Below are 27769 nucleotides of genomic sequence, written 5' to 3'. Positions count from 1 at the left end.
GGTGACCTCATCTAAATTTTCTTCAGGATTAAAGTAATTACTGATTCATCGCTGCCATGTTAATTTGTAATACCCACTTGAAATTTCAGTTTAGTTTATTATCACGTGTACCGAGGTACAGTGAAAAGCTTTTGTTGCGCGCTAACCAGTCAGTGGAAAGACAATGCATGGTTACAATCGAGCCGTCCACAGTGTACAGATTCATGATGAGGGAATAACATTTAGTGCAAGGTAAAGTCCGATCAAGGATAATCCGAGGGTCTCCAATGAGGTAGTTAGTAGTTCAGCACTGCTCTCTGTTTGTGGAGGGTGGAGAACTAAATGTACAGGGGAGATCTGTGGAGATCTAGTGTAAGAAGGAACTGCAGATGCTGGTTTACACTGAAGATAGATACAACATGCTGGAGTAACTCAGCGGGGCAGGCAGCAACATGTCCAGAGATACTGCCTGTCGCGCTGAGTTACTCCAGCATTTTGTGTCCATCTTTGATTTAAACCAGCTTCTGCAGTTCCTTCCTGCAACTTTACACACTCTCCCGGTGACCACAGTTTCCTCCCACATCCCAAACACACGGTGGCGCAGCGGTAGAGTTGCTGCCTCGCAGCGCCAGAGACCCGGGTTCGATCCTGACAACGGGTGCTTTCTGTACGGAGTTTGCACGTTCTCCCCGTGACCTGCGTGGGTTTTCACCGGGAGCTCCGGTTTCCTCCCACACTTCAAAGACGTGCAGGTTTATAGGTTAATTGGCTTCAGTAAAGATTGTAAATTGTCCCTAGTGTGTGTAGGATAGTGCTAGTGTACGGGGGTTACTGGTCGGCGCGGACCCGGTGGGCCGAAGGGCCTGTTTCCGCGCTGTATCTCTAAACTAAACTGCACTAAACATGCAAGGTAGACAACAATGCTGGAACGGGGATAGATACAAAATGCTGGAGTAACTCAGCGGGTGAGGCAGCATCTATGGAGCGAAGGAATAGGTGACGTTTCGGTCGCCTATTTCGCCTATTTTGGATAATTGGCCAAAGTCCATCGGCCGGAGTATGTGGCGAGTAGTGAATGTGCTTTGCTATTGTGTGAGGATTCATGGCGGACCACAAAGGGAATGGTACAATCTTCAGTCAACATTTCAAACAAGATGGAGATGAAGGCATTAGGAACTGCAGATGCTGGAATCTGGAGCAAAGGCACAAAGTGCTGGAGTAATTTGTGCGTCAGGCAGAATCTGTGGAGTTGATGTTTCAATGAGAATCTTGGTCTCTTTATATCCGCTTAAAATCCTGCTCTTCCATCCAATCCTGAAGTCACCACTTGGTCAACGTAATCTTTTTCTATTTATCCTCTCAAAGCGTTAAATACTGATTGTTGGATCTCTGCTTTAATCTTCACTCATCCCGTTAATACAAATCTAGATTTAGCAAATCTTATTCCACCAATCTGGTGAATTACAGGCTGGCGTGGTCAGGATGAACAGGGGTCGTTTGAGGTCAGGTCTAACCGGAGGAGACCCTTCTTCAGACTGGCTGGAAGCCATGTGGGACAAGCAAGCGTCAAGAAAACACGTAGGGCTACGGTGGCGACTCTGGGTCAGAAAATGTTTGGTTTGGAGATACAGGCCCTTCGTCCCACTGAGTCCGCTCCGACCAGCGATCCCCGCACACTAACGCCATCCTACACGCACACTAGGAGACTATGTTACATTTATACCAAGCCAATTGACCTACAAACCTGGAGTGTGGTATTCAAGAAGGCGTTAGATACGGCTCTTCAGGCAAACAGAATCAAGGGATATGTGGAGAAAGCAGGAACGGGGATAGACACAAAATGCTGGAGTAACTCAGCGGGACAGGCAGCATCTCTGGAGAGAAGGAACGGGTGATGTTTCGGGTCCCAGCTTTTTGTGTCTATCGTTGGTTTTAACCAGCAGAGCAATAGCTTACAATCTCAAGATTGACTAGTGTGAGGGTGGGGATTGCCATCGATATGGGGACCACAATTTGGGCTGGACTTCAGTTTAGTTTATTGTATTGTCACGTGTTCCGAGGTACGGTGAAAAGCCTTTGTTGCCTGCTAACCAGTCAGCGGAAAGACAACAAACTTCGGTGGAACAATGCAGGCAAAATGGCACAAAAATGCTGGAGTAACTCAGCGGGTCAGGCAGCATCTCTAGAGGACTTGCCTGAAGAAGGGTCTCGACCCGAAACGTCACCCATTCCTTCTCTCCAGAGATGCTGCCTGACCCCGCTGAGTTACTCCAGCACTTTGTGTCTGTCTTTGGTGTAAACCAGCATCTGCAGTTCCTTCCTATGTCGCTTTGTCCAGTTTAGGCAGGGTTGGTGTTTGGTAGTTTTGCCCCACTTTAGTGCATCTGGGGTGGGTTAAAGGCCAGACTAGGTCAATGTAGATTTCTTCCTCTCAAGGACTTTGCTGAACTGAATGAGCTTTTGCGACAATCCAGTACTCGCTAAGGACTGGATTTGTTTTGGGAGGGGTTATGTCAACACGAACTCTTCTTGCATCCGCATTTGAGGATCAGCAAACTTGTCAGGAAGGCCGGCTCCATCCTGGGGGTGGAGTTGGAGTTGGATTGACGGGAGGTTGGTCTTTTTTTTTTTTTTTTTTTTTTTTTTTTTTAATCAAAAATATTTATTCAAATATTAAAATTGTATTTACAATACAATAAAACAAAACACCACCATAATGCAAGATCAACAATTATGCTAATCAACTGCTAAACAACTATATTACAATCCTTGTCAAGGATACATTCAACCTCCCTCGGTGCCCAGCGGTCGCGGAACTCCCTCAGGGTGCCCGTAGACAGGGCGTATTCCCTTTCCATCCGCACCCGGCTGGGGGAGGTTGGTCTTGGAGGGGAGGATGCTCCTCAAACTGCGGAGAATCCTGGACAATACAGCTCACCCCCTCCGTGACACACAGTGGTCAACCTGAGGAGCACCTTCAGCAACAGACTGGTTCCACCAAGATGCAGCACAGAACACCACAGGAGATCCTTCTTCCCCGTGGCTATCAAACTGTACAACCCCATTCCTCTTCTGTGATGGGGTAGACTGAGACTGACTCCCCTCCCCCCACCTCCTCCCCAATCTTTGCACATCCCCTTTCCACTGGTCACTTTAATTTCATGTGTGTTAGTGTTTTTACAACAGTTGGCAGATCAATGTCCCTCCTGGGATGAATAAAGTTCTATCGTATAGTTTTGCATGTTTGGAAAATGGGGAAGTATTGATTCATTTAGTTCTGCCTAAGAGATGACCCCTGGGAGGAACTGCAGGTGCAGGAACCTTGAGCAAAACTCAAAATGCTGGAGGAACTCAACGGTTCGGGCAGCATGTGGGGAGGGGGATGGATAGGCTACATCTTGGGTCAGGATCCTTCTGCAGATAAGGGCTGCAGCAATGGGGAATAGATGAAGGAAAGGATTCTGACTCGTAATAACTGATCCAAACTGATCAAACCAAGTAGTGTGCAGGAGGGAACTGCAGGTGTTGGTTTAAACCGAAGATAGACGCAAAAAGCTAGAGTAATTCAGCAGGACAGGCAGCATCTCTGGAGAGAAGGAATGGGTGACGTTTTGGCTCGAAGGGCCGAATGGCCTCCTCCTGCACCTATTTTCTATGTTTCTATGGGTCGAGACCCTTCTTCAAGCCAGTCTGAAGAAGGGTCTTGGCCTGAAACGTCACCTATTCCTCTCCAGAGAAAGTCATGGATCCGCACTGCCAAACTCTTAAAATTATAAGACGGATTGTAGGTGAAATAAAATGTATTCTTCTGTGTGGAATGACCGTTCATCCAAGAATGACGCGTTTTGAAAGATAGATCTCAACGTCAGGGAAACAAATGGTGGCGCAGCGGTAGAGTTGCTGCCTTGAAGAGTCAGAGACCCGGGTTCGATCCTGACTACGGGTGCTCTCTGGATGGAGTTTGCATGTTCTCCCCGTGACTGCATTGTCACAGTCTGCCCTCTCCTCATTCTCACCCACTTCACCTCCCAGTACTTTTCCACCGGTCCCTCCTTTTCCTCACCTGCCTGCCTGCCACTCCCCTCTCATCAGCCCATCTCTCCTCACCTGTTGCACTCAGTTGCCTCTGATCACCAATTAACCCGGTATATAGACTCTCCTCACCGTTCACACAGTGCCAGATTGTTCTCAGCATTCATGCAAGACTCTCCAGCGATTTCCCGACTTCCTGCTTGGCTTCGACTCTCCTTTCGTCTGTCCCTCGCTGGTTTGTTTGCATCGTGTGTTGGATCTCCTGGTGACCGGACCTTCCGCTACCCCGACTACGTCTCCTGCCTGCCCCTCTTCGGAACCCTCGCTCAATCCTGAGCCTCTGTGTGAGTACGGTGTACCCATTCCTGTGTTACTACTCTGTGTTACTGTATCGTAATAAAGTTCGTTACCAACTATACCTGCCTGATTCTGTGCTGCTATTGGGTCCAAGCTATACCCGTTACAGCATAGGTTTCTTCTGGGTGCTCCGATTTCCTCCCACATCCATAGACAATAGGCAATAGGTGCAGGGGTAGGCCATTCGGCCCTTCAAGCCAGCACCGCCATTAAATGTGATCATGGCTGATCATCCCCAAAGACATGCAGGTTTGTAGGTTAATTAGATTCACATGTTTAATCAATAATGTTTTACTAATAATGTTTTATGTATCATTCGTAACTGTCACTGTATGACATTGTTGTCATTTGCGGGCGGAGCACCAAGGCAAATTCCTTGTATGTGAATACTTGGCCAATAAACTTGTTCATTCATTCATTCATTCTGTAAATTGTCCCTCGTGTGTAAGATAGAACTAGAGTACGGGGATCGCTGGTCGGCATCGACTCGATGGGCCGAAGGGCCTGTTTCCACGCTGTATCACTAAACAAGAAACTGGCAGCGACTGATCAAAGAAAATAATGGATCTGAACCAGGAAACTTAAAATTATAAGATGGATTGTAAGTGAAATAAAATATATTCTTCTCTGTGGAATTGACAATTCATCCAAACATAACATAGTTAGAAAGATAGATGTCAACTTTAGAGAAACTAATGCACTGGCATTGGTCAGATGGGATGCTGACGAACAAAACATTTAGAAAAGTTTGGAACTGAACTGAAATTTAAGGCAGAGATTGGCGGCACGGTGGTGCAGCGGTAGAGTTGCTGCCTCACAGCGTCGGAGACCCGGGTTCGATTCTGGCTACGGGTGCTGTCTGTGCGGAGTTTGTACGTTCTCCCCGTGACCTGCGTGGGATTTCTCTAGTTTCCTTCCACACTCCAAAAGCGTACAGGTTTGTAGGTTAATTGGCTTTGGTAAAGATTGTAAATTGTCTCCAGTGTGTGTAGGATAGTGCTCGTGTACTGGGGGTGGGGGGGCGATCGCTGGTCGGCACGGACTCGGTGGGCCGAAGGGTCTGTTTCCGCGCGGAGATTGAGGGGGGGGATCTTATAGAAACTTACAACATTCTCAAGGGGTTGGGACAGGCTAGATGCAGGAAGATTGTTCCCGATGTTGGGGAAGTCCAGGACAAGGGGTCGCTGCTTAAGGATAAGGGGGAAATCTTTTAGGACCGAGATGAGAAAAACATTTTTTTTTCCACACACAGAGAGTGGTGAATCTGTGGAATTCTCTGCCACAGAAGGTAGTTGAGGCCACAGTTCGTTGGCTATATTTAAAAGGGAGTTAGATGTGGCCCTTGTGGCTAAAGGGATCAGGGGGTATGGAGAGAAGGCAGGGATGGGATACTGAGATGGATGATCAGCCAAAAACACAGCGGGTGCAGCAGCATCTATGGAGCGAAGGAAATAGGCAACGTTTCGTCCCGAAACCCTTCGGGTTTAGACCCGAAACGTTGCCTATTTCCTTTGGGTTTCGGCCCTATTTCCTATTGAATATTCATATTGAATGGCGGTGCAGGTTCGAAGGGCCGAATGGCCTCCTCCTGCACCTATTTTCTATGTTTCTATGTATCTAAACTAAATGCTGGAGCTCATGAGGAATAGGGAGAGCACAGTGAAGGGCGAATGGAAGAATAGAGGACATAACGCCACAGGGAATGTTAGAGGCAGTAATCAGGGCTTGTAAGCATATGAATAGTCTGAGTTGTCGCAATCAAGCTAACACTCGTGGTTAGAGCCGGGGTTGACACGTTACATATTTGATGTCAAAGTGACGGAGGATTAGAAAAGGTAGATACTCTCACCGGAGAGGGATAAATAATAGCACAACTGGAAGAGCGATAAATCACCCGATGGTTTTAGAGTATCTGAGAAGAGAGAATAATAGTTTGAGTGGAATACACAAACTGGCTGTGCTCCAGTCCGTCGCAACAATGCAAAACTCCTACTCAAGCAGGCTGGTGTGGGTGTCAGTGATAAATGTAAGCAAGCTCTTAAATTCTGTAATTCAAGATTAAAGCAGCAAGCATCTTCAGCGGTGGAGAATAATCACAGACTTCTCACACTGATTTATTCACAGCAAATTGGGCTTGACAGATATGTAAGAGTTTTTAAGGAGAAGTGATCAGATAACAAGAATGCAGCAGAATCAGAGCAGGCACCTTTATCATGCTGTCCGTCATGGCAGGGCGGCACAGTGGCGCAGCAGGTAGAGCTGCTGCCCTCGCAGTGCCAGGGACCTCGGTTCGATCCTGACATCCGGTACTGTCTGTGTGGAGTTTGCACGTTCTGTTCGTTCTCCCTGTGACTGTGTGGGTTTTCTCCTGGTGCTCTGGTTTCCTCCCACATCGCAAAGATATGTGGGTACGTGGCCTGAAGAAGGGTCCCGACCCTGACCCGCTGAGTTACTCCAGCACTTTGTGTCCTCTTGTGTAAACCAACACCTGCAGTTCCATGTCTCCAGGGGTTTGTGGGCCCATTAGCTTCTGCAACATTGCTCCTATTGTGCTGTCAGTCGATGAGAAAGTGGGATAGAATGGGGGCTGGTGTGGAGGGATGATCAATGGTCAGCCTGGACTCGGTGGGCCGAAGGGCCTGTTTCCATGCTGTATCTCTAAACTAAACGCACATTACAGGCCTCCATATCCCCTGACTCTCGGTCTAAGGAAGGGTCTCGAACCGAAACGTCACCTATTCCTTTTCTCCAGAGATGCTGCCCGACCCGCTGAGTTCCTCCAGCATTTTGTGTGTTATCTTTGGTGTAAACCAGCTTCTGCAGTTCCTTCCCACACACCTCTTGTGCATACCTTATTTGTTCTTGGCTGTTGGGTGTCCTGAATTGAAACTGAGGAGTGTGGACAAGTACTGAGTCCACACTGACAATCCATCACCCATTCAACACCAGTTGTGTGTTATCCCACTAACTTATCTACATGGTGTGTCAGAGGGTGTCTTGCTATTGAGGGAGTGCAGCGTAGGTTTACAAGGTTAATTCCTGGGATGGCGGGACTGTCGTATGCTGAGAGAATGGAGCGGCTGGGCTTGTACACTCTGGAATTTAGAAGGATGAGAGGAGATCTCATTGAAACATATAAGATTGTTAAGGGCTTGGACACGCTAGAGGCAGGAAACATGTTCCCGATGTTGGGGGAGTCCAGAACCAGGGGCCACAGTTTAAGAATAAGGAGTAAGCCATTTAGAATGGAGATGAGGAAACACTTTTTTTTAAGAGAGTGGTGAGTCTGTGGAATTCTCTGCCTCAGAGGGCGGTGGAGGCACGTTCTCTGGATGCTTTCAAGAGAGAGCTAGATAGGGCTCTTAAAAATAGCGGAGTCGGGGGATATGGGGAGAAGGCAGGAACGGGGTACTGATTGGGGATGATCAGCCATGGTCACATTGAATGGCGGTGCTGGCTCGAAGGGCCGAATGGCCTACTCCTGCACCTATTGTCTATTGACCCAGTCCTGTACACAATATTGAAGTGTAGAGAGCACTTCCCGACCATGATACGATACCATCAAGGAGACGATGAAGATGGAATCACCTTGAGACACAAATTCAAATAACTGAACCAACCATTGTAGTTTGCATAAACAAGGAGGGAGATGTATTGGTGATTGCAGGTTCGAATCTGGCCTGTGGTCTGGGTCCCTATTTTAAGAGGGGATATGAAAAACAAAATGGATGGAGTGAAGGCATCAGAATATTACTGGGGCCTAAACCCAAAGGAAATAGGCAAAAATGCTGGTAGACAAAAATGCTGGAGAAACTCAGCGGATGCAGCAGCATCTATGGAGCGAAGGAAATAGGCAATGTTTCGGGCCGAAACCCAAAGGAAATAGGCAACGTTTTGGGCCGAAACCCAAAGGAAATAGGATGCTGGGCTACAGGAGTCTGGTGAACGACATTCTTGCCTATGGTGAGGTGAACGACCTAAGCCTCAACACAGACAAGACAAGAGAAATAATAATGGACTTCAGAAAAAATCCACCCCCCCCTGCAGCCCCTCATCATCAAGGGGACTGTGGTGGAGAGGGCTGACAGTTACAGATACCTGGGACTACAAGTAACATCAGATCTGAACTGGACTTTGAACACTGCAGCCACAGTGAAAAAAGCCCAGCAGAGACTGTACTTCATCAGGCTGCTCAGAAAAGCTGGTCTGCACTGTCGCCCTCTCACCCAGGTCTACAAAGGACTGGTAGAGAGCATCCTCACCACAGGCATCACAGTGTGGTATGGAAACACCACACAGACAGAGAGGAAGGCTCTGCAAAGAGTCATAAAGACTGCAGAGAGAATCAGAACTGAACTCCCCTCCATGGACACAATCTACACACAGCGCTGTCAAAAAAGAGCAGAGAGAATCATCAGAGACACACTACATCCAGCTCACTCCCTGCTCAAACACAAAAACTGCACATACAACCTCAGGCACAGACGAGCGGACAGCATCGCCACAAATAGAACACGCTTTTTTAAGAGCTTCTTCCCTGCAACAGTGGGACTCTTGGCCAAAACAAAACAAAATGAACTGATGTCCTGATATAGGGTTTGTGCAAGTTACAATGCTCTCACTTTCCCCTTTGTATAGGGTTTTAGGCATTTTCTTTTTTTTATTTCTGGTATGTGTTTTTTTTATGGATTATGTGTCTTCTGTGTGTCTTTTTAATTTTTTTAAATTTTTTAATTTTTAATTTTAATTTTTAACTTAACTTGACTCTCTGAATAGCCGCACAAGAGTTCCTATGTGTGTAAGTACAAATGGCAAATTAAGTTTTTGACCTTTGACCTTTGCTGGAAAATCGAAGGTAGACAAAAGTGCTGGAGAAACTCTGCGGGTGCAGCAGCATCTATGGAGCGAAGGAAATAGGCAACGTTTCGGGACGAAACCCTTCGGGTTTCGACCTGAAACGTTGCCTATTTCCTTTGGGTTTCGGCCCAAAACGTTGCCTATTTCCTTTGGGTTTCGGCCCGATACGTTGCCTATTTCCTTTGGGTTTCGGCCCAAAACGTTGCCTATTTCCTTTGGGTTTCGGCCCAAAACGTTGCCTATTTCCTTTGGGTTTCGGCCCGATACGTTGCCTATTTCCTTTGGGTTTCGGCCCGATACGTTGCCTATTTCCTTTGGGTTTCGGCCCGATACGTTGCCTATTTCCTTTGGGTTTCGGCCCAAAACGTTGCCTATTTCCTTCGCTCCATAGATGCTGCTGCACCCGCTGAGTTTCTCCAGCACTTTTGTCTACCTTCGATTTTCCAGCATCTGCAGTTCCTTCTTAAACAGAATATTACCGGGACGAGAGATATGAGGAGAAAGCTGACACACTGTGACCTTTTCAGTGTAGCAAGGCAGGTGCGTTATTGGAGGAGATTTCCTGAGAAGTTGTGGTTAAAACCGGGCGGAAGTACGAACTCGAGTAAGGAAAATCTAGTTGAAAATATGATGATGAAGTTTTCAATTTAAAATGATCACAGGAGTGCAAAAGAGAATTATTGGAGCATGGACTACTTGTTAGAAAGGGAGTTCTTCAAATTGAAATCACTGTGCCTTCAGGGGGATCAGTGAAAAAAATGTTTATAGAATTCAATTCTGTAAAATGTTATTAAATGCTTCGGTGGCGCAGCGGTAGAGTAGCTGCCTCACAGCGCCAGAGACCCGGGTTCGATCCCGGCCACGGGTGCTGTCTGTACGGAGTTTGTATGTTCTCCCCTCAAGATCTCCAGTTTCCTCCCACACTCCAAAGACGTACAGGTGTGTAGGTTCATTGGCTTGGTGTAAATGTAAAATTGTCCCCAGTATGTGTAGTATAGTGTTCGGGTACGGGGGGGGGGGGGGGGGGGGTGATCACTGGTCGGCACGGACTCGGTGGGCCAAAGGGTCTGTTTCCGCGCGGAGATTGAGGGGGGGATCTTGTAGAAACTTACAAAATTCTTAAGGGGTTGGGACAGGCTAGATGCAGGAAGATTGTTCCCGATGTTGGGGAAGTCCAGGACAAGGGGTCACTGCTTAAGGATAAGGGGGAAATCCTTTAAGACTGAGATGAGAAGAACATTTTTCACACAGAGAGTGGCGAATCTGTGGAATTCTCTGCCACAGAAGGTAGTTGAGGCCAGTTCATTGGCCATATTTAAGAGGGAGTTAGATGTGGCCCTTGTGGCTAAAGGGATTAGGGGGTATGGAGAGAAGGTACGGGATACTGAGTTGGATGATCAGCCAAAAACTCAGCTGGTGCAGCAGCATCTCCAGTTTCCTCCCACACTCCAAAGACGTACAGGTGTGAAGGTTCATTGGCTTGGTGTAAATGTAAAAGTGTCCCTAGTGTGTGTAGGATAGTGTTGGTGTGCGGGGATCGCTGGTCAGCGCGGACTCAGTGGGCCGAAGGGCCTGTTTCCGCGATGTATCTCTAGACTAAACTGAATAGAAGAGAAATCTTCTTTGTCATTCGACCTCTGCCAGCTTCCAGGAGACCAATGGTGAGAGATGGAGAGTCACACTTGTCTCGACCCAAAACTGAGAGAATGGAGCAGCTGGGCTTGTACACTCTGGAGTTTAGAAGGATGAGAGGGCATCTCATTGAAACATATAAGATTGTTAAGGGCTTGGACACGCTAGAGGCAGGAAACATGTTCCCGATGTTGGGGGAGTCCAGAACCAGGGGGCACACAGTTTAAGAATAAGGAGTAAGCCATTTAGAACGGAGACGAGGAAACACTTTTTCTCGCAGAGAGTGGTGAGTCTGTGGAATGCTCTGCCTCGGAGGGCGGTGGAGGCCGGTTCTCTGGATGCTTTCAAGAGAGAGCTAAATAGGTCTCTTAAAAAAATAGCGGAGTCAGGGGATATGGGGAGAAGGCAGGAACGGGGTACTGATTGGGGATGATCAGCCATGGTCACATTTCTAAAGTAAAACTAAGATGGGTGGCGGGAGGAAGGACGGTCCAGGTTAGCTGAAACCGTTGGCGTTGGGTGGTGGACCATGCGGGTGTTGTAGCTGCTGTTCCCCTGAATTGTGCTTAGCCTCAAATTCTCCCGACTGTGTGAAACGTAGAGGATCAGTAGTTCATGGAAGTTCATCCCCACACCATCGCTGTCGGCCGCTGCAACATTCCAGCACGCTGCTGTGCCACGTTAGGCATGGTGAGCGACTCTATTGTTGCCAACTGCAGACCTTATTTCCCAAGCGACGAGCGTGCGTGCATGTTTACGCAACGTCTTATGACTTTCCTCCTCTCTGCTTCAGAGTAAAACGAACGCTGTTTTACAGATCATGTAAATCCCTGGGTAGGGTGGATGTGGAGAGGGCGAGCGAGAGAGTCTAGAACCAAAGGTCACAGCCACAGAATTAAAGGACGTTCCTTCAGGAAGGAGGTGGGGAGGAATTTCATTAGCCACTGGGTGGTGAATCTGTGGAATTCTTTGCCACTGAAGGCTGTGGAGGCCAAGTCAGTGGATATTTTTACGGCAGAGAGAGATGGATTCTTTGTTTAAGAAAGAACTGCAGGTGCTGGAAAAATCAAAGGTAGACAAAAATGCTGGAGGAACTCAGTGGGCGAGGCAGCATCTATGGAACGAAGTTTAATTGAGTTTATTGTCACGTGTACCGAGGTACAGTGAAAAGCTTTTGTTGCGTGCTAACCAGTCAGCGGAAAGACAATACATGATTACACTCGGGCCATTCACAGTGTACAGATACATGATAAGGGAATAATGTGTATACCGTTTAGTGCAAGATAAAGTTGAGTAAAGTCCGATCAAGGATAGTCCGAGGGTCACGATGAGGTAGATAGTAGTTCAGGACTGCTCTCTAGGTGATAGGATGGTTCAGTTGCCTGATAACAGCCGGGAAGAAACTGTCCCTGAATCTGGAGGTGTGTGCGTTCGTTTTCACACTTCTGTACCTCTTGCCCGATGGGAGAGGGGAGAAGAGGGAGTGGCCGGGGTGAGACTGGTCCTTGATGATGCTGCTGGCCTGGTGTGGATGGAGTCAATGGAAGGGAGGTTGGTTTGTGTGACGATCTGGGCTGCGTCCACAATTCGCTGCGATTTCCTGCGGTCTTGGACGGAGCTGTTCCCAAACCGAGCTGTGATGCAGGATAAAGGGAACATTGTGTAGAATTGGGAAGCTATTGTGTACAGAGGTCAGGATCTAGTCATGAGTCCTGAAGAGCAGGCTAAACGATGTGTAGGAAGGAAGTGCAGCTGCTGGTTTGCTCTGACAAAATGCTGGTGAAACTCAGCAGGACAGGGGGCATCTCTGGAGGGAAGGAATGGGTGACGTTTCGGAAGTCTGAAGAAGGGTCTCGACCCCAAACGTCACCCATTCCTTCTTCTCTGGAGATGCTGCCTGTCCCGCTGAGTTACTCCAGCATTGTGGGTCAACAAACTCGCAAAGGGCCAGAGCTAATCTCCGGAGATACGGAGGTGAAGTGCGTGTAAACTCGGGAAGCGAAGTTCGTTTTGTTGATCCCAAAGTCAACACATCATTCCTTCCCAGGGATGAGTCAGTCGTAATAAGGAACTAAAGAATGATTAACTGTGGGTCGAACGCTGTCCTGATCTTAACTTGCAACATTCAGCAGTTGCCTGCCGAGCCAGCGAAGACTCTGAAGGAACACAGCTGTTGTGAAGTGTTCGCTTGTCACTGCCAACCAATTATTTTCAGACACGGTCAACAAATACTCAGCAACGAGACGTTGTTTCCAAGGGTTCTTGCATGCGGAAGCTGTTGGAAATATTTGTTCAGAAACTGCAAACGCAACACAGCCCGTGGCAGACGGCGCAGCAGTAGAATTGCTGCCCCACAGCCCCAGACGCCCGGGTTCGATCCTGACTACGGGTGCTGTCTGTGCGGAGTTTGCACGTTCTGACGTTTGATTAGTTCGGGTGTCGGAGTTTGTGGGGAGAAGGGAGAATGGAGTTAGAAGATAGAGTTAGATCAGCCATGATTGAATGACGGAGGAGACTTGATGGGGCCGAATGGCCTAATTCTGCTGCTATGTTTGTTTAGCTTTAGTTCACAAGAGACTGTGTACATCGGCTTCATCCATTCCTCTAGTAGCTGGAGGAGACCTGATAGACAATAGACAATAGGTGCAGGAGTAGGCCATTCGGCCCTTCGAACCAGCACCGCCATTCAATGTGATCATGGCTGATCATCCCCAATCAGTACCCCGTTCCTGCCTTCTCCCCATATCCCCTGACTCCGCTATTTTTAAGAGCCCTATCCAACCCTCTCTTGAAAGCATCCAGAGAACCTGCCTCCACCGCCCTCTGAGGCAGAGAATTCCACAGACTCACCACTCTCTGTGTGAAAAAGTGTTTCCTCGTCTCTGTTCTAAATGGCTTACTCCTTATTCTGAAACTGTGTGTGGCCCCTGGTTCTAGACTCCCCCAACATCGGGAACATGTTTCCTGCCTCTAGCCTGTCCAAACCCTTAATAATCTTGCATGTTTCAATAAGATACCCCTCTAATCCTTCTAAACTCCAGAGTGTACAAGCCCAGCTTGTATATAAAACAATGAGAGGCAGAGCTGAGGTGGACAGAGCCTTTCTCCGGGGTGGAAGTGTCAAAGGCTAGAGGGCGCAGCTTCAAGGTGAGAGGGGTGAAGTTTAAAGGGGATGTGCAGGGTAAGATTGTTACACAGAGGGTGTGTGGGGGCCAAGGGGGGTGGTGGTGGTGGCAGATTGAAGGTAGATAAAAATGCTGGAGAAACTCAGCGGGTGCAGCAGCATCTATGGAGCGAAGGAAATAGGTAACGTTTCGGGCCGAAACCCTTCCGGGTTTCGGCCCGAAACATTGCCTATTTCCCACAGTTGCCTATTTCCCACAGTGGCTATTAAAAGGCTTTTAGATAGGCAAATGGATATGTCTGTGTGTGTGTGCGTGTGTGTGTGTGCGTATATATATGTGTGTGTGTGTATATATATATATGTGTGTGTGTGCGTATATATGTGTGTGCGCGTGTGTGTGTATATATATGTGTGTATATGTGTGTGTGTGCGCGTGTGTGTATATATGTGTGTGCGTGTGTGTGTGTGTATATATATATATATGTGTGTATATGTGTGTGTGTGTATATATGTGTGTGTGTATGTGTGTGTGTATATATGTGTGTGTGTATGTGTGTGTATATATATGTGTGTGTGTGTGTGTGTATATGTGTGTGTGTGTGTATATATGTGTGTATATATAGGCAAATGGATATGGAGGGAGGGGCTTGGATCACATACAGGCAGAGGAGATTAGTTCATCTTGGCATCACGTTCAGCACGGGCGCTGTGGGCCGAAGGGCCTGTTGCTGTGCTGTACTTTTGTATGTTCTGTGTTCTAACTACAGTACATTCAGACTGGTGGTGATCGAGGTTTCTTGACTCCCGGTGGCTCAGCACTTCAACTCCCCCTCCCATTCCGAATCCGACCTTTCTGTCCTGGACCTATTCAATGGCCAGAGTGAGGCCCACCACAAATTGGAGGAGCAGCACCTCATATTTCGCCTGGGCAGTTCACACCCCAGCGGTGTGAACATTGACTTCTCCAATTTCAGGTAGTCCCTGCTTTCTCCCTCTTTCCCCTCCCCTTCCCAGCTCTCCCACAGCCCACTGTCTCCACCTCTTCCTCTTCTTCCCGCCCTCCCCCCACCCCCACATCAGTCTGAAGAAGGGTCTCGACCCGAAACGTCACCTATTCCTTCGCTCCATGCATGCTGCCTGTCCCGCTGAGTTTCTGCAGCATTTTTATCCACCTTCGAGGTTTGTTGAATGCTTTCACGTTGCAACTCTGCATGACTCACCAACATGTTAACTTTCACCAGACAACAGCCTCAGGCAAATGTAAATGAGAATCTTCGGACGAATCTATCAATGAGACACAGTGTGAGGATGATCGTACATCACCGAGTTCGCACCTCGTGGTGTTCAGCTTGTGCCTTCAGCAATCTTAAAACACATCCACTTCAGCTGCGTGGGAAGGAAGTGGCGGATGCTGGTTTACACCGAAGATAGACACAAAATGCTGGAGTAACTCAGCGGGACTGGCGGCAGCACTGGAGTGAAGGAATGGGTGATGTTTTGGGTCTCAACTCGAAACGTCACCCATTCCTTCTCTCCAGAGATGCTGCCTGTCCCGCTGAGTTACTCCAGCACTTTGTGTCGACCTTCGTTGATCAAGGAAATGTCGTCAGAGGGTGAAGGTGACGAGTGTGGGAGGAAACTGGAGCACCCGGAGAAAACCCACGCAGTGTGCGCGTCTGTGCGTGTGTGTGTGCATGTGCGCGTGTGTGCGCTTGCGCGCGACTGTGCGTGTGTCTGTGCGTGTGTCTGTATGTGCCTGTGCGTCTGTGTGCGTGTGTGTGTGACTGTGCGTGTGCGCTTGCGTGTGTGTGTTCGTGTGCGCGCGTCTGTCTGTGCGTTTGTGTTTGTGTCTGTGTGCGTGTGTGTGCGTATATATGTGTGTGTATGTATATATATGTGTGTGTGTGTATATATGTGTGTGTGTGTATATATGTGTGTGTGTATATATGTGTGGGTATATATATATATGTGTGTGTGCGTATATATGTGTGTGTGTGTATGTATATGTGTGTGTGTGTATGTATATGTGTGTGTGTGTGTATGTATATGTGTGTGTGTGTGTATGTATATGTGTGTGTGTGTGTGTGTATATGTGTGTGTGTGTGTGTGTATATCTGTGTGTGTGTGTGTATATATGTGTGTGTGTTCTCTATCTGTGTGTCTCTTGTGTGTGTGTGTGTCTCTCTCTCTGTGTTATCTATCTCTGTGTGTGTGTATATATGTGTATATGTGTGTGTGTGTGTGTGTATATATGTGTGTGTGTATATGTGTGCGTGCGTGGGTGTGTGTGTGTGCGCGCGGGGGTGTGTGTGGGTGTGTGTGCGCGCGCGCGCGGGTGTGTGTGCGTGTGTACGTGCATGTGTACGTGCGTGTGTGTCTGCGTGCACGTGTGTGTGTATATATGTGTGTGTGTGCGTATATGTGTGTGTGTGCGTGTGTACGTGCATGTGTACGTGCGTGTGTGTGTCTGCGTGCACGTGTGTGTGTATATATATGTGTGTGTGCGTATATGTGTGCGCGCCGAGCCGATGGCAGCAATTCAACACCAGGCTAATCAGACCATCTGCTCTACAACACAGCACTTGCCATGCTCTGCATCGTTTCATCAGCAGCTACATCTACTCCAGGAGGGGGTGGGGGAGAAGGGGTTTCGTTGTGCCGTAGTTTCAGGAGGTGTGCGTTTTCACACGTCTGTACCTCTTGCCTGATGGGAGAGGGGAGAAGGGGGAGTGGACACATGATGAGATGTTAAGGCCCTCAGTTTAGTTTATTGTCACGTGTACCGAGAAAAGCTGTCCAGCTCTGAAACTATCCAGAGAACCGGTCTCCACCGCCCTCTGAGGCAGAGAATTCCACACACTCACAACTCTCTGTGAGAAAAAGTGTTTCCTCATCTCTGTTCTAAATGGCTTGCCCCTTATTCTTAAACTGTGTGTGGCCCCTGGTTCTGGACTCCCCCAATATTGGGAATGAACTTGGACTCCACGATCCCTCTGAGAATCAAAGGGTGTTGCCAGGAACTGTATCCCCCCCCCCCCCCCCACCCCCCCACCCCGAACCTCCCAAAGTGCAACATCTCACACTTGCTCGCATTCAACTCCATCTGCTATTTCTCTGCCCATTTCCTAACCTGATCTGTATCTTCTGACAGCCTTCCCTCGCTTTTTCCCCCCGATATTGGTATCATCAGCAAACTAGCCAACGAAACACCCGCATATTTCGTACAGTTCAATCCTGATGATATAACCGTGGAGTAGTTTGCCAAAACCAATATCTATTTTGCTTACAGGAATGTTTCTCAGTCCCTGGAGTGAAGACACTGTGGCTTCATTGTGATTTTTAAAAATTATATAATTCTGCATATATCTGAATGACGTGACTCCATTCCTACGAAAACTTGGTGTCCTATTTTAATATTGGTTGCAGCAGCTGGTGATGAAGGCATTGTCAATAATTCTCTGTGGATTCAATAAAGGGCTCATTCATCATTCAGAATATTTTGATGAGCAGGCATTCATTTTTAACATGCCTCAAGAAGAAAGCAAGTTGACTGACAGTGACCTGTGTGTGCAGTTTGTTTCAATGCTTAGAAATAACAGGCGGAAACAGGCCTGGCTCGAAGGGCCGAATGGCCTACTCCTGCACCTATTTTCTATGTTTCTAAGACAAGGGGCGAGCTGGGCTTAACGGCTCTCAACCACATCACTGGAAACCTGCTTAATTGCTGTCAGGAAGAGTAGCTGCCAGAGTGATATTTCTCCCCCGACCACCGTGTTTGACTAATTTCTGGCTAATACTGACAAAATCCACCATTCAAGGACACATGTATTATTGAGTAGATGTGAAAAAACCAGCAGGGTACTAATAATTGCTCGCTGGAGTGAGGAGTTATACGCGCACACACACAGACACACGCACACGCACGGACACAGACACACGCACACGCACATACACACACATATATACACGCGCACACACACACATATATACACACACACGCAGGCGCACACACACGCACATATACACACACACATATATACACACACATTATATACATACACACGCACACGCACATATACATACACACATATATACACACACACGCACATATACACACACATATATACACACACACACACACACATATACGCACACACATATATACACACACGCACGGATGCACACGCATGCACAGACACAGACGCACAGACAGACACACACAGAGACAGACACACACACACAGAGACACACGCACACATACACACACAGACACACACAGAGACAGACACACACAGAGACGGACACACACAGAGACAGACACACAGACAGGCAGCTGCTAGTTCAGTCCCTGGCCCATCCCCAGTAGACTCCACAGGCAGACAGACCAGACCACTCTGCACAAGCCCCCAGAGGGTTTGGTTTAAAGCGGTTCTTTTTCAGAGAGAACTCACGGTTCCTCGAGACAGGATCCTTGAGGCCTTGCTCCCAAATGTACCCGGGCCGCCGGGTGGCGCAGCGTTAGAGTTGCTGCCTCACAGCGCCGGAGACCCGGGTTCCATCCTGACCACAGGTGCCGCCTGTACGGAGTTTGCACGTTTTCTCCGAGATCTTCGGTTTCCTCCCACACTCCAAAGACGTGCAGGGTTGTAGGTTGTCCAGATATGCTGCCTGACCCGCTGAGTTACTCCGGGATTTTGAGTCCATTCGTTTAGCCGTGTTCTTAATGTTGCTGGGAATCCTCGCGCCCTAACATAGAAACATGGATAATAGGTGCAGGAGGAGGCCATTCGGCCCTTCGAGCCAGCACTGCCATTCATTGTGATCATGGCTGATCATCCCCAATCAATAACCCATGCCTGCCTTCTCCCCATATCCCTTGATTCCACTAGCCCCTAAAGCTCTATCTAACTCTCTCTTAAATCCATCCAGTGATTTGGCCTCCACCGCCCTCTGTGGCAGGGAACTCCACAGATTCGCAACTCTCTGGGTGAAAAGGTTTTTCCTCGCCTCAGTCCTAAATGAAAAAGTTTTTCCTCGCCTCAGTCTTCAAGTGGTAAGATTCATTGGAGGGCCACACTGTCGCCACGACTCCAGGATCAAATGCATCTCAACTCTGGAGTTTACAGGGAGACGGCCGCAGTAGAAAGCGAAGACAGGCACAAAATGCTGGAGTAACTCAGCAGGACAGGCGGCATCTCTGGAGAGAAGGAACGGGTGACGTTTTTGGGTCGAGACGTAGCAGAAAGCTGCAGCTCGTTATTAAATGCTCGTGGCATATCTGGGCAGCGGCTGCCGTGCCATTTTGGCGGCCCAGTCTATTGAAGCAATATACTTATTGAATTGGGGAAATTTCTAGACCATGAAATGCGTTTCATTGGAACATATCATTTATCAATTCTGCGCATAACTTCTTCTTTGTGAGAAAATAATTTCTTTGAGATGAACTGCGGGGGGGATGGACCTCACGGCGTGCCTGAGAGAGTGCCAATTACAGAGGCCAGGAGATAGGGTCGTATACAATCCAACTTGCTTCTTAATTATGTCGGAAGGAACTGCAGGTGCTGGTTTCAAACGCAGGTAGACACAAAATGCTGGAGTAACTCAGCGGGACCAGTTTACTCCCACACTCCGAAGACGTACAGGTTTGTAGGTTCATTGGCCTCGGTTATATTGGAAATTGTCCCTAGTGTGAGTAGGATGGACACTGGACAATGGACAATAGGTGCAGGAGTAGGCCATTCGGCCCTTCGAGCCAGCACCGCCATTCAATGTGATCATGGCTGATCATCCCCAATCAGTGTCCCGTTCCTGCCTTCTCCCCATATCCCCATATCTTTAAGAGCCCTATCTAGAAAATATCCAGAAAACTTGCCTCCACAGTAGAGCACAGAAACATGGTGTGTGTGTGTGTGTGTGTGTGTGTGTGTTTAGAGTGTGTGTGTGTGTGTTTTAGAGTGTGTGTGTTTTAGAGTGTGTGTGTGTGTGTGTGTGTGTGAGTGTGCGTGTGTGTGTTTTGAGTGTGTGTGTGTTTAGAGTGTGTGTGTGTGTGTGTGTTTTGAGTGTGAGTGTGTGTTTTGAGTGTGAGTGTGTGTGCGTGTTTAGTGTGTGTGTGTGTGTGTTTAGAGTGTGTGTGTGTCTACCCTGTCTGCTCTCACAGTTCACCGTGTGAATGAAGTGCGGGGCGTTTGCTGGTTTCAAGCTGTAGTGGGTGTGAGCGGTGGGTAGTGGCTGTTGCCGGCTCTGTACCGGGTCAGTGTGAACTGTGGGTAACGGGCTGTTGCTCTGTTGCAGATGATGGTGACATGGGAGCCGACGAGGTGCAGCTTCATGTGACAGGTAACGCTCAGTGTTTTGTCTGTGAGTTTCCTGGTTCCTGCTGGTCCCTGCTGGTCCCTGCTGGTGGGATCTGCTGTATCCCTGATTCCCTGCAGCCAGGGCTGTGTAGGGCCACTAATCTTGTTCTCCAGACTTGCTTGCACTTGTGACTCTGTTACCTGCCGCTCCGACATTTTCGCAACACCCTGTCACAAACACACACCTGCTGCTGCTGCCAATATCATTCTGTTTCTTTGTGTTCCATTTTCTCCTGAATTGATGATGAAATCAAGGTGGTCCTATCCTCCAAAGTGTAACTTCTTCCCCTCTGTAATCAGGTTTCTGAACAATGTCGCAGCAGTAGAGTTGCCAGAGACCCGGGTTCCATCCCAACTACGGGTGCTGTCTGTATGGAGTTTGCACGTTCTCCCTGTGACCGCGTGGATTTTCTCAAGGAGCTCCGGTTTCCTCCCACACTCCAAAGACGTGCAGGTTTGTAGGTTAATTGGCTTCTGTAAATTGTCCCTACTGCGTCTCGGCTAGAACTAGTGTGCGGGGATCATTGGTGGGCCGAAGGGCCTGTTTCCACGCTGTATCTCTGAACTAAATTAATGTGGGAATTCTTTCCCAGTTATTGACCCTCCCCATTCCCCAGTTCAACATGGGGCACATACGAGGATGTTGCCGGGACTCGAGGGTGTGAGCTACAGGGAGAGGTTGAGCAGGCTGGGCCTCTATTCCATGGAGCACAGGAGGTTGAGGGGTGATCTTATAGAGGCGTATAACATCATGCCAAGCATTGATCGGGTAGGTGCACAGAGTCTCTTGCCCAGAGCAGGGGAATCGAGAACCAGACAACACGGGTTTAAGATGAAGGGAAAAGATTTAATAGGAACAAGAAGATTTAATAGGGCAACCTTTTCACACAGAGCGTGGTGGGTGGATGGAACGAGCTGCTGGAGGAGGTAGTTGAGGCTGGGTCTATCATAACGTTTCAGAAACATTTAGACAGGTGCATGGATAGGATAGGTTTAGAGGGGGATGGGCCAAACGCGGGCAGGTGGGACTAGTGTAGATGGGACATGTTGGTCGGCATGGGCAAGGTGGGCCAAAGGGCCTGTTTCCACTCATTACACCTTTCAGATGATACTAAGCAATGAGGAAGGGCAGATTGATGTTCTAATAGTTGATGAATCCTTAAGGAATATTAATCATGATAAATTTTATATGAAGATTGAAAGTAATTTAAGTTTAATCTGACGTCCAGTATTTGAATAAAGCAAACTTGTGAGTCGTGATTGGACTATGATAGATTGGGGATCCGTAAGGCTGCCAATGAGCAGCTGATTGCATTTGTATTGATAGTTTGAAAGACACGGTGTGGAAACAGACCCTTCGGCCCACTGAGTCCATGCCGTACCTGAATCACCCGTTCATACAAGGTTAATTCCCGGGATGGCGGGACTGTCACATGCTGAGAGAATGGAGCGGCTGGGCTTGTACACTCTGGAGTTTAGAAGGATGAGAGGAGATCTCATTGAAACATATAAGATTGTTAAGGGCTTGGACACGCTAGAGGCAGGAAGCATGTTCCCGATGTTGGGGGAGTCCAGAACCAGGGGCCACAGTTTAAGAATAAGGGGTAAGCCATTTAGAACGGAGATGAGGAAACACTTTCTCTCACAGAGAGTTGTGAGTGTGTGGAATTCTCTGCCTCAGAGGGCGGTGGAGGCAGGTTCTCTGGATGCTTTCAAGAGAGAACTAGATAGGGCTCTTGAAAATAGCGGAGTCAGGGGATATGGGGAGAAGTCAGGAACGGGGTACTGATTGGGGATGATCAGCCATGATCACATTGAATGGCGGTGCTGGCTCGAAGGGCCGAATGGCCTACTCCTGCACCTATTGTCTATTGTCTATAATGAAGGGTTCCAACCCGAAATACTGACCATGCACCACAGATGCTGCCCGACCCACTGGGTCCAGCTGTTTGTTTGTTTCACAGTGCAGGATGTCTGGATGGAAGGAATGTGTGACGTTTCAGGTCCCCATTTCTACCCCCCCACCCCCCTCTCTTCTTCCATCCCTCTCCCTCCCCCCTCTCCATCCCCTCCCCTCTCTCTCTCTTCTCTCGACCTGAAAAGTCATCCATTCAATAGACAATAGGTGCAGGAGTAGGCCATTCGGCCCTTCGAGCCAGCACCGCCATTCAATGTGATTCCTTCTCTCCGGAGACGTTGCCTGTCCCGCTGAGTTACTCCAACATTTTGCGCCTATCGTCAGTGTACATTACCCACCTGTGCAGCGTGTAATGTGTTCGATGTCCTGTCGTTTTGGCAGCTGATCACTGACAGCTGTGGTTTGTATATTGCCACTGCCAGCGCGCGGTGTCGATATTGATTTCCTCGACTGCATTTGTACCTTCCAGAAGCCTTTCCTTCTCTCTAGAGCCTGAGCCTTAGCTGCCACCCATCGCACAGGGCCGTTAAACTGCGGGCCCACATTGTGTTTGAATCATCATTGCAGTCTGACCTCAAGCACAAAGCCCCAGGGTCTGTCTGGCTGTCAATCACCGCCCTCAAATGCCCACCTCTTCACAATGCTCGTACATTCCTTATCCTTTTCTCAGCAGCTCTGGCCCCTTGTGTCAATCTGTCAGCATCACTCCTGTCCTCTCCAGCTATCTCCTCCTGCTCTGTCTCCTGCTCTGTCTGTCTCTCAACATTCCCTGCTCATCCTCCCCCTCCCCCTCCCTCCCCTCCCCTCCCCCCCTCCCCTCCCCTCCCCCTCTCTCCCCCCCTTCCCACCTCTCCCCCCTCCCCCCCTTTCACCCTCCCTCCTCTCCTCCCTCCCCCACTCTCCCTCACCCCCTCCTCTCCCCCTCCCGCTCTCTCCTTCCCCCCCCTCTCGACCCCCCCTCTCCTCACCCCCACCTCTCCCCTCCCCCTCCCTCCTCTCCCTCTCAACCCCCTCACTTCCTACCCCTCTCTCTCTCCCTTTCCCTCTTTTTCTCTCCCTCCCCCTTGTCTCACACACACACACACTCACTCTCACACTCTCTCACACACACACACACACACACACACACACACACACACACACACACACACACACACACACACACACACACACACACACACACACACACACACACACACACACACACACACACTCACACACACTCTCACACACACACACACACACTCACACACACACACACACACACACACACACACACTCACACTCTCACACACTCACACACACACACACTCACACTCACACTCACTCTCACACTCTCACACACACACACACACACACACAGTCACACACTCACACTCTCACACTCTCACACACTCACACACACACACACTCACACACACTCTCTCACACTCTCTCACACACACACACACACACACACACACACAGTCACACTCTCACACTCTCACACTCTCACACGCTCACACACACACACACACTCACACTCTCACACACTCACACACACACACACACACACACACACACACACACACACACACACACACACACACACACACACACACACACACACACACTTGTCTCCGGGTCTCTGCCGCTGTGAGGCAGCAACTCTACCGTTGCGCCACCGTGCCGCCCCATAATGTGACACCATTCCAGTCCCCGTGACCACGTGGGTTTTCTCCGGGCGCTCCGGTTTCCACCCACACTCCAAAGACGTGCGGGTTTGTAGATTAATCGGCTCCGGTGTAATTGTAACTAGTCTCTAGTGTGTGTAGGATAGTGTCGGTGTGCGGGGATCGCTGGTCGGCACGGACTCGGTGGGCCGAAGGGCCTGTTTCTGCGCTGTATCTCTAAATGTGAGTGCAAGGCCCGGGAAGAGTTAACGGGAGAGACTGGTGATGTACACATGTAATCAATAAGCCACAGAGGAGCCAATATATCAGCCCATTGATTCTGTGATGCTCTTGACTGCTGGGCTGCATGAGCAAGCCAGTGAATCTCATCAGTTGCTGCTGAAATGTCAAATCCTAATTATTTCTCAGAAGGCTGAGTGGTGCAATGATTCATACCAGCGGCCTGATTAACTTCCAGCATCCGACTCACTTCCCACCTCCAACACGAGATGTTTATCTAATTAGCTGCACTAATAAATAGAGCTCCCTGCTACTGTAACATTATTTACCCTCTCCTTGTGAGAAGGGCGAGAGGCTCGGTATTCAGTCACCTGCGGGACAAGCAGCGGGCTGCAGGCGGTGCGTTTCCTGGAGGAAGCAGAATTGCAGCTTCCACGTTTCAGGCGTGGACATCGCTGCCATCGTCCGCCCTGAAAATGACCGCCAGCTTCCGGCGACCATCAGTGGGAGCCGTCACTTGTCGCAGTAGATGATGATGGCGGAGTTAGTTCAGGATACGTCCAGTCTCCAGCCCCGCGATGTGGACGCTTCTGCTACGGGCCCGACAGTGTAGTAATCGCCCTCAAAGCTGTTTTATAGCTTTAAAGCTGCAGCGCGGAAACAGGCCCTTCGGCCCATCGAGTCCGCACCGGCCAGCGATCCCCGCGCACACACACGCACTATCACACACACGCACGCACACACACACACACACACACAATCACACACACACACACACAATCACACACACGCACGCACACACACGCACACACACACGCGCGCGCACCCACACACACACGCACACACGCGCGCGCACTCACACACACACACAATCACACGCACACACGCACACGCACACGCACACGCACACACACACACACACACACACACACACACACACCAATTAACCTACAAACCTCTACTGCACGTCTTTGGAGTGTGGGAGGAAACTGAAGATCTCGGAGAAAAACCACGCAGGTCACGGGGAGAACGTGCAAACGCCGTACAGACAGCGCCCATAGTCGGGATCGAACCTGGGACCATGGCGCTGTGAGGCAGCAGCTCTACCCCTGCGCCACCGAGCCGCCCTTGCTGAAACATTATTTCCGCTCTCTGTGTATGAAGAACGAGAGGATCAGTATTCAGTCGCATGGAACTGCATCTTTCAAGTAGCGAGTGACCAGCGTGGGTTTTCTCCGGGTGCTCCGGTTTCCTCCCGCACTCCAAAGACGTGTAGGTTTTGTAGGTTCATTGGCTTGGGTAAAATTGTAAATTGTGTAGAATAGTGTTAGTGTGCTGGGTGAAAGCTGGTCGGCACGGACTCGGTGGGCCGAAGGGCCTGTTTCCATGTTGTATCTCTGAACTAAACTACACTAAACTAACTGTGTAGGAGAGACCTGCTGATGCTGGTCTGAAGCAGGGTCTCGACCCGAAACGTCACCCATTCCTTCTCTCCAGAGATGTTGCCTGTCCCGCTGAGTTACTCCAGCATTTTGTGTCGACCTTCACTAAACTAACTGAACAGTGAGTGATATTAGTGTGAGTTATCAGGGCCAGCTCTCTAGAAGTGTCAGGGCATGTTGAAAGACCGATTGATAAAGATTGTAGGATCCTGAGAATCATAAATAGGGGCAAGCCACGCAGCAATGGGGGAGGGAGGTCACCTTGAACATCAGCTGAGGGCCCAGACCCTTCTTCAGACTCGAAACGTCATCTGTTCCGTTTCAAGAACAAATCGGGGCCCACGACAGATGATCTCAGGAAGATCCTGAATAACGTCCTTGTTTCCTTCCTGTTATCACGCCTTCCCCAGCCAACAACGGACCATTGTGGGCTCCAACCCTTCCTAAGGTCATCTGTTGCTGGACCTGATTTTTTTTCTGGTCTTTTCTCATCTCCAGTTTATTTAACCCCCCACCCCAACCTGTACAGTCAGTCTCAAGATGGGTTCCGACCCGAAACGTCACCTATCCATGTTCTCCACAGATGCTGCCTGACCCGCTGAGTAACTCCAGCACTCTGTGAAATGTCACCTATCCATGTTCTCCACAGATGCTGCCTGACCCGCTGAGTTACTCCAGCACTCTGTGAAACGTCACCTATCCATGTTCTCCACAGATGCTGCCTGACCCGCTGAGTTACTCCAGCACTCTGTGAAACGGCACCTATCCATGTTCTCCACAGATGCTGCCTGACCCGCTGAGTTACTCCAGCACTCTGTGAAACGTCACCTATCCATGTTCTCCACAGATGCTGCCTGACCCGCTGAGTTCCTCCAGCACTCTGTGTCTATCTGCAGTTCCTTCCCACACAGGTGAGTGGGCCTGTGGTCCAGGGTTGAGGGACCTACCTCCACATGTCCTGGACACTGCATTTCTCCGTACCTTGGCCAGCGCCCGTGCAGTCTCGGCCGCAGCTGCACATCACACTTGATTGTCTGCCTTGGTGCCATCTCCATGGAGCACCAAGTCCCAGTGCTGATTATGGATATATACACTGGAGACCAGCCCAGAGTTGTTACAGCCACCTGAACCACGCAAAGCATTACTTAGCCTCAACCTCCAGGGACCCGCCTGAGCTGACAGTCCCACCCCACCACTGCTCCAGTCTCAAGCCTTGTTATAGACTCATTGAGTGATTCTGTGTGGAAACAGGCCCTTCGGCCCATCTTTGCTTGCTCTATATCCCTCCAAACCTGTCCTATCCATGTACCTGTCTAACTGTTTCTTAAACGTTGGGATAGTCCCTGCCTCAACTACCTCCTCTGGCAGCTCGTTCCACACAACCACCACCCTTTGTGTGAAAAAGTGCTGTCTGTTGTTCAGTTGTACATTTGCTGCCTCACATCGCCAGAGACCCGGGTTCGATCCTGACCATGGGTGCTGTCTGTACGGAGTTTGCACGTTCTCCCCGTGACCTGCGTGGGTTTTCTCCGAGATCTTCAGTTTCCTCCCACACTCCAAACACCTGCAGGTTTGTAGATTAATTGGCTTGGGTAAAATTGTAAATTGTCCCCTAGTGTGTGTAGGATAGTGTTAGTGTGCGGGGATCGCTGGTCGGGGCGGACTCAGTGGGCCGAAGGGCCTGTTTCTGCGCTGTATCTCTAAACTAAACTATAGACACTCTCCTCCTGACAACAGATACAGGGCCTGCCTCCAGGGATCCCCCCCAGCTCAGCGCGGGCAGAGTGGTGTGGTTTATTGTTGATATTCTGCACCACATTGATTTTCCAATCTGTGGCTTTCCAGAAGGTGTTTAGACAGTGAACTGCTTAAAGAGCTGGAACAGGAACGATCGGCTCCAATTCCAACTGAGGCTCGACGCTTCCTCTCTTACTCGAGGTCTGGAGGCCTCATCGCCTCTACAGAGTGGCACGGTGGCGCAGCGGTAGAGTTGCTGCCTCACAGCGCCCGAGACCCGGGTTCGATCCCGACTACGGGTGCTGTCTGTACGGAGTTTGCACGTTCTCCCCGTGACCGCATGGGTTTTTCTCCGGGTGCTCCGGTTTCCTCCCACACTCCAAAGACGTGCAGGTTTGTGAATTAATTGGCTTGGTATCAGTGTAAAATTGTCCCTAGTGTGTGTA

At 49.3% G+C, this 27769-nt stretch overlaps 1 protein-coding gene across 5 annotated transcripts in view; it reads left to right on the top strand.

Moving 5' to 3' along the window:
- Positions 1–27769, top strand: part of kazn (kazrin, periplakin interacting protein) — a 165773-nt gene that overhangs the window by 8316 nt on the left and 129688 nt on the right. For all 5 annotated transcript variants that reach the window (XM_033048423.1, XM_033048421.1, XM_033048422.1 and 2 more), the window contains exon 2: positions 20273–20317. In XM_033048423.1, coding sequence (XP_032904314.1) covers positions 20273–20317 — 45 coding nt within the window. The remainder of the gene's footprint in view (positions 1–20272; positions 20318–27769) is intronic.

This window comes from Amblyraja radiata, chromosome 31 (genome assembly GCF_010909765.2).
Source record: "Amblyraja radiata isolate CabotCenter1 chromosome 31, sAmbRad1.1.pri, whole genome shotgun sequence".
Lineage (NCBI taxonomy): Eukaryota > Metazoa > Chordata > Chondrichthyes > Rajiformes > Rajidae > Amblyraja > Amblyraja radiata.
This window is presented reverse-complemented; position numbering and strand designations above follow the sequence as displayed.